Source organism: Sturnira hondurensis, unplaced genomic scaffold (assembly GCF_014824575.4).
Source record: "Sturnira hondurensis isolate 20B ecotype Veracruz unplaced genomic scaffold, ASM1482457v3 Scaffold0022215, whole genome shotgun sequence".
NCBI classification, from domain to species: domain Eukaryota; kingdom Metazoa; phylum Chordata; class Mammalia; order Chiroptera; family Phyllostomidae; genus Sturnira; species Sturnira hondurensis.
Genome location: NW_028094846.1, coordinates 11,872,502 through 11,884,683, shown reverse-complemented (window position 1 = coordinate 11,884,683; position 12,182 = coordinate 11,872,502). Strand labels below are relative to the sequence as shown.

Sequence of the window (12,182 nt, the reverse complement as noted above, 5' to 3'; positions counted from 1 at the left end):
TGTCCAAGGTCATCAAGGGAGTATGTGACAAAGGCAGCATTTGAACTCAGTCAGTTCAGTACCAAAGACAAACTCCTAACCATTATGTCGCAGCCCCTTCTCTCCGACAAGATCATAAAAAAAATTTTTTTTAGAATGTTTGCGAGTAATAGCTCACAGAATTGGGGCTTTCAATATGTAATATTGCATGACCATTTTTAAAATAATGTCACTACAGAAAGAAAGAACTAAAATTAATGATTATTTTAACATGTTGACTATAAAAGCCCTTATATAACAATGCGAGGTAACAAACACCAAACGACAAGAACACGTCATTAGGACACATTAAGACTCGCAGTTTAACAACAGAAGATACTTCCGCGTCGGGGTAGACACAACGAAGAGCCCTCCACCTGAACTCCCACTTCCCTTTCTCCTCTGACTGGGACACAGGACTAGATGCCAACACCCCCAAACTCACAGCGGCTAGGGAGAGGTGAACCCGGTTTTTGTTTTGGCAAGGCAAGAGGTTTTTTTAAAATTTAAATAAAAGCCAAGACAGGGCTTCATTTCAAGTTAGTTTACTGACTTATTTCCATAGAGTACTAAGGAGTATTGAGGACAACAGTATCCATCAATTATACGTAAGTATCATAACCTAATCATAATTATCTGTGCTACATAACAGGCCAAACACTGTACAGTATATGTTATGCACTCAGTTGCACAACAAACACAATCTATAGATCTCTAAGGCGTCAAATCTCATGGAATTAACCGGAAAAAAGTCAACCGTGTTGCAGCCCTACCGCCGGGTTTCATAGGAGATCGCCTAGAGATGCTGCTGCCCCCAGCGGGTCCCTTCTCAGTGGGATAATGAAATGCCACGTTGCTGTCTCTCTGCGGCACTTCACAGTTTGTCAGGGACTTTCTACTCTCCCAACACTCCAATGTTCTTTATTACAACATCCACTCTAATCTGTGTGGATGTTATTTAAACATGTGTGCCTAGTTTAATTAAAAGCCTACTCTGGTTTGGAAAGCCCAAAGGACGAGAAAGAATGACTCTTTCAGGCTGAGAAAACAGCACAACAATAAAAGCGAAAGGAAGCAAGAGGAAGAGAGAGAGTAGAGCATCGAATGCAAGGTAGGAAGTTCCAGGGGACCAGCGAGAGTCAGGCAGACGGCACAGACTGTGAGGCCTTGCATAATGTCAAGGAGCTCAAATTCTGTCTCTTAACTAATAGGAAACCAGTACTAAGTTTTAGGCAGGGGCACAGCACTATCAGAATTGCATCATTAAAAATTATAAGATAGTTCTGGCTAGTGTAGCTCAGTGGATTGAGCGCCGGCTGCGAACCAAAGGGTTGCTGGTTCGATTCCCAGTCAGGGTATATGCCTGGGTTGTGGGCCAGGTCCCCAGTGGGGGCCACCTGAGAGGTGACCACACACTGATGTTTCTCTCCCTCTCTTCCCCTCTCTCTAAAAATAAAAATAAATAAATGAAATCTTTATTTTAAAAGATTATAAGATATACAGAAAATGGATTTTTAAAAAGACGAGAATGGAAGTGAGGAAGTGATAATACAGATGGGTGGAAAAACCTAGAACCAAAAAATATCAGGAAGCAAAATTGGCAGAAGAAAAGATAATGCAGAAAAAACAGTCTAAAATCATTCCCAGGTTGTTAACTTGGACAGCTGGGTACATGAGGCGAAGCCGTGTACACAGGCACCCGGAGACAAGTGTCAAGCACAGAGGACACATCACAACTAGGATGCAGTGCTGGAGAGATCAGCACACCGATGGTTGGTAAACCCATGAGAGTAAATGTAACAGCCCGAAAAGGCAGAGCGGGCAGCTAGCTCCCCACCTTCACTGTTAAGGGGCAGATGAAAGAAAGAGCCAGGAAGAGCACGAAGAACAAACTGTCAAATGCGTATGTGACTGTAAGAGAAGACTGGCGGTGGAAAACAAGAGGATAAAAAGAATAGCCAACAAGATTAAAAGCAGTGGAAACGTACAGTACAAACTGGAAAGCGTGCGAGATGCAATGAAATAAGGGTCAACAAGAGCCTTGCCAGAAAGAACGTCAAACTGTAGGGGCCAGTGAACAAATGAGAGGGAGAAGGTGAAGTCAACTCTTAAGACTGGGCAGTGGAGAGAACCAGCAGGGCATCAGGGGTAAAAAGAACTTCCCTTTTCTCAATGGGAGAGACTTGAGCATGTTTAGAATAAAAAAAACAAGCCAGGAGAAAGGAGTAGGTTGAAGAGATAAGAAAGTGAGAACAAAACGGAGAGAGCAGGAACTGCTGTGACAAGCGTCACTAACCCACCGTGTGGCTACAGAGGGCGTCTCTAGCACACCGGGACACCTGCCTGTGTCCATGTTGACCATCAGGACCAAGAGCGGATGCTCCCTGCACACAAAAGAACTGCTATATATGTAACCTAAAGACAGGAATTTTCACCCTAAAGGATAATCTGCAAGATGAATCACGTCCCTAGGCTTATAAATATTCAGACATACATAAAAAAATTTCTTAAATTTAATTTAGTAAACGTTTAAAAATCTTCCTTTGAGTATACGATACAAATGCTCATGAGAAAGTAAACACACGCCCAAGTTCTTATGAAGCCACATACGTGTAAAAAAAAATCCTTCACACTCCCCACTCCCATGTAAGTTAGTATCAAATGGTTCGGAAAGTCTCTACTCCTTCTGTTAGTGTTCACAGAATATGAATACTATAACATAGATCTCTAAAAGGAACATAAACATGTAGAAACCCTTGTGTTTTTTATCCTACCTAATATTACTTGATTTCAGACGCTCTTCTGATTTCACGTTTCCGGTCCACATCTGGGACTTAAACGGAACGCTTTCTCCCACAATGACTATCTGCAAGAACATCCAATTTCTCCTAAGGTAGAATGGCTTTAAGACACTCTAGATAGAGGAAAGGAGGAAAATACAAGTTAACCCACAACAACAGGGAACTCCATGACAAAAATGACTTTCCTTTTATGTGAAATGATTTCATGTCAAAGGCAAAGGAAGAATGTCAAAGCTTTTTTCCTTTTTGCATTTAGTTTCTTAGAAAACACATTTTAAACTTCTGTTTTGTGTATTTCTAGCATTCTAGTTTTACATACCAATGTGACCCTGATCCCCTCTCTGCCTGAAAGCAGCGTGATCGCTGCAGAACAACTACAAGTTACCCAGCAGGCCTCTCGCAGCACCAAGGTGAGAGTGCCCTGTAGGTCACACGAGCAGGTGGCTGGCCCCAGCTGGGTTGCCTACCACAGGAAAAACATGTAAAGCAATTAAACCACGTTTAATTGCTTCAAAAAATGTAAAGCAAGTACAGATGGTAGGACTACCGCTTCCATCCCAAGATCTGCTGACGGCAGATTTGCAGAAGGTAGTGGTTAGGAGCATGGACGTGGGTGCCGCACCGTCTGCATGCAGTGGCGTGCAGAGGTCAGTCCAGCCACAGGAAAAATACAGCAGCTTCTTAGGGACGTCAACCTAACTCAAAGATTTAGACCAAGAAAGCTAAGTAATTATTATTGACTACTGATAACTTTACATGTGCAATTCTTATGGGACAGATTCTATGTTACATGTTCTATACATAGAATGGGAATGTAATACAGTGAAGTATCTTATATTCAAACCAAGCTCCACCACTTACTAGGTACGTAACCCTAGGAAAATCACTTCTCTATGTCCCAGTTTTATTTGAAGGAGATAATAAAAGTACCTACCTCATTGAGATGCTTTCAGGAGTAAATGAGGTAAGAAAAATAAAGCACTCAGAACCACTCCTTGGTAAGAAAACCCGCAAAAAAAGAGTTAGCTATTATTGTCATTGTCACTATCATCATCATGGTTATTATCACTCCCAATAATCCTAAGAAATAAATGCTATTATTATCCTCATTCAATGCATTAGGAAACTGAAGCTAAGAACTCAGACTAATAATTCTAGAAAAAAGACAAAGTTATTCATACTTTTTAAACAATAAACACCAGTCTTAAGGGAGCATGCCAGACATCTATGTGGACTTTCTCTCCATACTTTCAAAGCATGTATTCAACCACCTGTGGCTTTGGTTGTACTGGAGAGAAAGCCTGATAGGAAACAACTCAGGACAAAACCACGCTCCCTAGCAGAGCACGGCAGGTCCCACAGATCCCCACTGGACACTTTATGACCCAATCAAACTAAACTACTTTCAGTTCCTTGCTATTCTGCCCCTCGGTATAGTATTCAAACTCTTCCATGCAACCTGAAATGCCTGCCCTCTTCTCTCCATGTCAGGTTTACCTCCTCTCCTGTTTCAAGACTCAGCAACTCTTGTAAGGGCGCCCTGGCTGAGCCCAGCACTCCCAGGGCGTCTTAACGCCACTTCCCCTCCAGTAAGCCCTTCAGTGAAGCTCCCTGTTTACGCATTTCCTCCCAGAGACTGTGCCATTCAACCCTGTATATCCAGTGCCTGCCAGCACCTGCCAGACTTCAAGTTGCTCGAATCAGCTCACGTTAATTTGGACTAACCAGTCTCTCAAAAGCCTAAGACCCTAAAAATTCAAACTTTCTCAAGTTTCAAAAGTCTTCCAGGAGAAGTTTGAAAGATTTTTCATCTGATAACTAGGAATAGCATACTTCCTTTTTTAAAAAATATTTTATTTATTACCAGAGAGAGGAGAAGGGAGGGAGAAAGAGTAGGAGAGAAACACTTATGTGTGAGACTGATTGGTTGTCTCTTGCTTGTCCCCAGCTGGGGACCTGGCCCGCAACCCAGGCACCTGTCCTGACAGGGAATTGAACCAGCAGTCTTTTGGTTCGCAGGTGGTGCTCAATCCATGGAGCCACACCAGACAGGGCCAGGTCCCCAGGTAACTCCTTCTAAGTTCGGAAAATCTACAACTCTATAGAGTCAACAAGCAAAGACCATGATCATCTGCTTGGCGCTCTTAATCAGATTTTGTTTTCTTCATACTGGGATCTACATAGCATATATACAATATACTATATAATTTTACAGATACACAAAATCCGAAACCTCAAACAGAACATGGGTAAGTCAAATAACCCAGGTGAGTGAAATAAGAAATTCAGATTAAGCCATTAACAATCAGAAGGCTATTTACCTTCATCCACATTTCCGTATTACATGAGGTATGCCAGAATAATGGCTTTTACTTCTATTGGACCCAATACTTTTTTAAAATGCATCCTTTGCAACAACCCCCGTATCTTCCAAAAATAAATAACCTAAATGCCTTATAGGTAATAGAAAGGGAAAATAAAAGGAAAGCACTTTTTCATAAAATTAGCATTCCAATATATAAATGGTCAGGTAAGACTGCCCATGAAGATCACTTCTTGGTCTTCTGGCTAAGATCAAAGGAAGACTGCCCATGAAGACACAGGAAGTTATCAATGCTTGCACATACTTACCTACAATAATACAAGTACTCACAGACCAGACTTATTGGAAATGGTAAGAATGAGAGAAAAATAACTGACATAGAACAACATGACAAGACAGTTGATTTGAAGATAACAAGGGCGATTAACAAGGGAACAAAAATCAGATTGCAAAGACGACCAGCAAGCCGTCTTTTACATAATGTAAAACACTGTATGAATGTAGACAAGGGAGAATTACAGTGTAAGTTCCCAGTGTGGAGTAGGGGGTAACAAGAGACAGAAACAAGTTAACTAACTCAAAGAGCTAGCAACAATATTTAAGATAACTGTCCAATTTAACTAAATAAAATAATCTGCAAATTATTATCATACTATAATATTCTCTAATTCTTGGTGGTCTCTGGAATTTAAAAATAAAAGATACCATATAAAAGTCAAGTATGACTTTTCCACCAAAGAACCGGTAGCCCCGTATTTCCAGGTATCAGTTTTATCTAGTCAGGTTCCTTTCAAAATTATTTTCCTATTATTTTCCAGGGGTGCTGTATTACACCCAAGTAATTAACATACTGCACCTGATACACATCACAGGCCTACAGAAGGCTGTTACATACAATATTACCGGCCCAGTGAACCAGGTACACGCTGGCACCTGCACCCTTGAGAACTCACTTCACACATCTAACCTGGGATTGGCCATGTGACTTAATTTGGCCAACTGGACTTCAGCAAATGGGATACAAACTGAGGCTTGACCAGCACTTGGACATTTTGACTTGCTCTGCTGTAATATGATCACCATGGTATGAAGCCGAGGATGACAGACCACGTGGAAAGAGGAGACCCAGTTCCCCCACCTATCACAGCCATCCAGACAGTTGAAGGTCTAGAGACATCTGAGTGAGGCTGTCTTGGTATGTCTCCTATTCAGGTGGGGCTGAGCCACTGGACGACTAAGTCATCCAACTTGCCTTCAATGGTCTGAGAGATGGGAAATCTCCGGAGATGTTGAGCAAAGAGTTGACATGATCTAACCAGCTTTTAACAGGTTCCAGTTGGCTGCTATGTTGAGAAATGACTGGCTTTGACTAGTAGGCAGCAATAGAGATTTTAAAATGTGATCAGACTCTGACAACAGTGTTTGAATGGAAAAAAGAGGAGGAGGAGGAGGAAGGCGGTGGGGAAGAAAGAGAGAAGAGTCAAAAATGATTCACAGATTTCAGCCTAAGAAGCTGGAGTAGCGGATTTGCCCTTTACCAACAAGAGGAAGAAGTAGATATAGGGGAAAATCCATTTTGGGACAACAGTGATTGGCACATGGTATTATATAAGCACATACTGTTAATTTTCTACAATAATGCTAAGTTTGAGATAATTACCATACATCCAGGTGAGGGTAACCGGCAGGTAAAGAGTATGGGACTTAAAGGAAAGGTCTAAACTAGATACTCATTTGGGACTCATCAGCATATATAGGCTAGAGATGGTAAGAGAACAGTAAACAGACTAAAAAGTAAAGGCCAGAGGCGAGGTGTCCTGGAAGCCAAATGAAGAAAGAGCATCAATGAAGAGGGCAGAACCATAAACACAGCTGATGCATCAAATCAAATAAGGCCTGAGTACTGAGTACTGGACTTAGTAATGTGGAAGTCACTGAGGATCTTGTTAAGAACAATTCTGGTGGAGAAGTGAGGTTATGAATAAGGACGCCCTGTGACTGACTTCACTGTAAAAGAGGAGACAAACTGAGTTCAGACATCTTCATCCAGGAAAGAGAAGCAGTTAGCTGGAGGAAGATGTCACGGTCAGAGAGCTTTTAAGATGGAACTCACAACATGATTGTTATGGGATAGAATGGGAACAATGACAACATGTGAACAAGTCAATGGAGAAAAATACAAAAGTATAAGAGAGTCTCTTGAGTGCCACCGGGGCTTGTTTAAATATTGTACATGATTAATGGGACGGGGGGGGGGATGCTTAAATGAAAGGATAACATTTAACATGCTACATAGAGAAAGAAAGACAACTAATAATTATTGAGGGCCTACTAAGTGACAAGCAGATTACATACACCATTCCCAATTAGGTTTTCATAGTAACCCAAGATAACTACTATTTTTCCAATTTTATAAATAAACAAAGGCTCAGAGTTTCTAGGAAACTTGCCCAAGATCACAAAGGTTGTAAGTCCTAGAACTGGGGTTCAAACCCAGCTACATCACAATTACAGAGCCTAAACCACTTATTTCGTTATTCCATGATGTATAACAGACCTCAGTTTTCAACAATTCACATATTCAAACCTCAGCTGTGATGTCTGTTAAAGTACTAGCACATGAACATGACTTTCACTCCTGCTCTGGCTGGCCCCAAGAGAAACAGACATGGATCTCACTCATGTGTGCACCTATGGCACTAAACTTATCAAGTGAACAGAATCCTCACACCAAGGATGCTTGACTGTACTTCTATGTTTTCTCTGGTTGGCATTCTTTAAAGCCCAGGACCTGAATTTCCCTTCCTAATTTTATGAAAACCCTCAACTTACAAGGCAGAACCTACTTCCCACTACATAGTTACCAGTTTCCCTTGCAGCCTGGGTGCAGACACCTGAATCAAACTACCAATCAACATACCCACCGCACCTGTAAATGGCATCTAGCGAGAGAAAGAGGGAACTGTGGTGAACCCATCCTGGATAGCGGCAGCAACGACATCCAATTTCCAGCGTCAGTGGTCGGCCCAGTGAGTGGTGTCAGGGGTGAATCAGGGACACAAGTTATGAAAAGGGTCAAGGTCCTGCACAGCAGTGTCTTCACCTTCTGAACTTGAAGGTTGCATGGTCCAGGCCATGCAGCTGGTGTTGGAGGCAGAATAATGGCCTCCCAAAGACACACACACACCCTATTCCCCAGAGATTGTGAATATATTACCTTAGATTGCAAAGGGGACTAATATCATGTCAGATGTGGTTATATTGAGGATTTTGAAAACAGACTGCCCTGGATTAGCTCGGTGTGCCCACTGCAATCACAGGGATATTTGTAAGGAAAAGAGGGAAGCGGCAGATTCAGAGATGTGATGAAGGAAGCTGAGGGTAGATCACTGGTTGTGAAGGCGAATAGGACCACGAGCCAAGGAATGCACGCAGCCTCAAAAGCTAGAAAATGGATTCTCCCTCAGAACCACCCGAAAAAACGACACCTAGATTTCAGCCTAATGGAACCCATTTCCAACTTCTGACCTCCAGAAGTGTAAGATAATAACTTAGTGTTTTTTAAAGCCACCTAATTTATAGTACTTTGCAACTAAAAACGAATATACCTGCTGTGCCTGGGTCCCCCAGCCCTTACATGCTCCCCTGAGCCGAGCGGTCTCTGTTCCTCGTGACCAAGAGCCTCACTGAGAGTCTCCCCTTACTCTCCCATCCTCAAACCTACTTAGCCTACTAGCATTGCTCAAAAAGACAGCAATTTCTGCTTCTTTCCTGAGCTGCCTGAGTGGGCTTAGTTTTGTTGACATCACAATGGAGACTAACACTGCCTTAAGTCAGACCCCACAGTTTCTTGAAGACTGAGATGTCATTCTGACTGAGACTGTCACATAATTCAAAATCTTCCCAATAAGGCCCTGGCTTGTGTGGCTCAGTGGATTGAGCGCGGGCCTGCGGAACACACGATCGCAGTTCAATTCCCAGTCAGGGCACATGCCTGGGTTGCAGGCCAGTTCCCGGCAGGGGACTCACGAGAGGCAACCATACATTGATATTTCTCTCCTTCTCTCCTTCCCTTCCTCTCTAAAGATAAATAAATAAAATCTTTTTAAAAAATCTTCCCAATAAGAACAATCTCACACATTACTAGTCAACACTTACAACGCGTCTGTATTGCTCTAAAGTTACATCAAGATAATTAAGAGAAAGCCCTGTCCTCAAATGCTATCAGGGAACAAATACAAGGTAATCTGACTAGTGAATGAATTCTGAGAATAAAGAGAAACATCTGATCATGTATCTGACAAAATTCTAGGCTGACCCAAAGAAAGGCTTTCTGGAAGAAGAAACTTTTCAAAGACAGTGTGGAGTCACATGACAAGAAGACTCTAAGGTAAGGAGAGGCAAGTTGTTCCTTTTTTTAAGTTAACCGGTCCTACTCTCTCCATTTCAGAAGCCTATGTGTTTAAATAAGAAAAGTGATCAATTCAAAGATGTCAGGCCACATAAAAAAGCTTTAGTAATTTGTTCCTTTTAAAAAGCCACACTGGTTTTTTCTTTTGAAACAATGTACTATCTAAAATTTAAATTTCATACATGCAAAATTATATTTCCTGGTGTCAGGAGCTGGCGCCTGAACATCTCTCTATATGGGAACTTTACTAAGTCAATAAGGAAAAGGCAATCCAATCTTCTGTACTTGACATACAAAAACTGGCAAATCTTTCTCCACTTGAACTATTAGTGAGGGGAGGAGGGGTCAGAATTGTTTTTCCCATAGTAGCTGGTTCTCAATATTCCAAAGGGTCCTGGAGAATAGACAGTACGAGGTTTGTCCAAAAGGTATCCAGCCATATAATATGAAAAATAGAGACATTTATTGAGGATACAAGAAACATCATACACAGGACAATGACTCTTCAGTCCCATTCAAAGTAGGCACCTTGAGACCTCATACAGTTCTCCCAGCCACCATCAGCTGCCCTGTCGCATTTTCCTGAATCTCATGGATGGCCTGAAATCTTGTCCCTTTCAAAGGTGATTTTAGTTTCGGGAAAAGCCCAAGGTGCCAGAGTGCTAACTCTGGACTACAGGGTGGCTGGGGCACCTGGGTGATTAATAGATGTTTTGCCAAAAAACCTCTGCAGGAGACCTGATGCATGAGTGGCACGTTGTTGAGATGACGCTGCCAATCACCAGCTGCCCATCGCTGCGGCCTTCGGAATCATCTGAATAGTTTCCATGGAGGAATGTTTTAAGCTTAACACAAAACTGGATGCAGATTCGGTGCTATACTTGCTCAGCCATTTTGAATGCGATGGCCGCAGAGCACAAATGCTCACTCAATGGCATCTACCACCCCCACTGACTCGTACAGTGAAGTTGTCACTGGTCACACACGTGCAGCCCAGTCTACTACTCTCCTTGGCTGCCAGGTGACATTGATGTCATGCAAACTGTTCTTGCTATATTAGCAATGGCTGGACTTTTTCCGTACAGACCTCGTATTTACACAGCAATACTAAAGGCAGAAACTGCGGGAAAAACCACTACAAGAAAAGAGCAGCAGGCCAACTTTGTCTAAATTAACTTATTTCAAATATAAAGCAAAAACAATCTCCCCCTTCTGTTCCCATTGATAAGCTCCCTGGCAAAACTTCCCTGTCCTCTCCCTTATTATCCCACACAAAATAAATGCATTAGGAAGGTTAATATTGATGAAGAAGGTTTGTTCAGATTATACATACATATATAAAATATTTACATATTATATAATAGTAAATATTTAGAGAACAAAAATAAAATAAAAATTAAATCCTACAGTACTAAGCAAATAAGAGCGTAAAACCAGAGCCACGGAGTCCTCACAAGGTGCAGCTACAAGAATGGAGTCTGGAGACTGACTCCCGGGCCCCCACCACTGCTCTGCCACGGTGCACGGGGCCGGTGCTCAACCCTTCTCACGCTGCCTCTCTGTCCGCTCTTCTCCAACACAAAGCCCACGGTCTGTACCTCCTGGCTGTGAGGACGCACTTAATAAACAATGTCTGGAGTAGTGTCTGGCACAAAATAAAATGGGCCGCACATTAATCAATTCAAAAGCACAAACCAAGCAGGCCCTCTCTATGCAGTGGTCTACCTTGCTGCTACTCGACAGGAGCCTTAAATGCCAGACCCGAAACACGAAAGCTGGGACAACCCTGACAGATTACAGGTGACTGGCAGCCAGTCCGGAACCCATTCGGCCAAGGGGTCTAGATCAGAAATTAAGAAGCCCTTCAACAATCAGGTTAAAATGATTCATAACATTTTGAAATAAAATCATAAAACAACATACCAAACAATTTAAAATGAAGGATATCAACTCAAGATTCCCTTTCGAAGTTTCGCAAAGATTTACATTCAAGGGCGTAACCACACGGCTACAAATCAGGATATACTGCACACGTCTCCCAGACGCAACACAGAAACAAGCAAATCCTCAGGCAAAAGGAAGCGGTTCTGCTGGCGTCTCAAACGAGAGAGAGTTTCTCATGGTGACACGTTTCTGAGCACTGGCATCACCTGTAGCTTCACACCAGCTGCCAAAAATAGTGGCGAGGAAAGACTAATTGTTATTTCAGGTATGAAGAAACAGTGGAGGTTACAAACAGGAAAGCGGAAAACATGCAGGCTGTTTTAGTAGCTTGATACTGCGTTGTCATTTGCAAACTCACTTGACAGCACATGGCTGTAATTCCCAGGTGACAAATTGTTCTCTCACATCCATCTTACCTCACCTTGAAATCTGGGGATCTGAACTGAGTAACCTAAAGAAACTGTGTTTACATTTGGGTCTAAAACCCCCCCAAAAGAAACTCACGCCTTATCAAGAAAACACTTCCTTCAACAAGGTTCCTGTATGAAGGGGAACACGTATGCTGGCCACTCAGTCTGGGCGTCCCTCATCGTTTCTCACTGGAACCCCCAATCTAACTAACTAATCGCCTTTCCACCCACTGGTGTGGTCCTTCCCCCTCTGGTTCCGATACACCAGACACCTT

At 42.4% G+C, this 12,182-nt stretch overlaps 1 protein-coding gene across 5 annotated transcripts in view; it reads right to left on the bottom strand.

Moving 5' to 3' along the window:
* The window catches only part of SMG7 (SMG7 nonsense mediated mRNA decay factor), a 68,013-nt gene that overhangs the window by 42,526 nt on the left and 13,305 nt on the right, over positions 1-12,182 (bottom strand). For 4 of the 5 annotated variants that reach the window (XM_037035280.1, XM_037035283.1, XM_037035284.1 and 1 more), the window contains exon 2: positions 2,793-2,932. The exons of the other annotated variant lie outside the window; for it this stretch is intronic. In XM_037035280.1, the coding sequence (XP_036891175.1) occupies positions 2,793-2,896 (104 nt within the window). In that variant the 5' untranslated portion in view covers positions 2,897-2,932. The remainder of the gene's footprint in view (positions 1-2,792; positions 2,933-12,182) is intronic. 5 annotated transcript variants of the gene reach the window in all.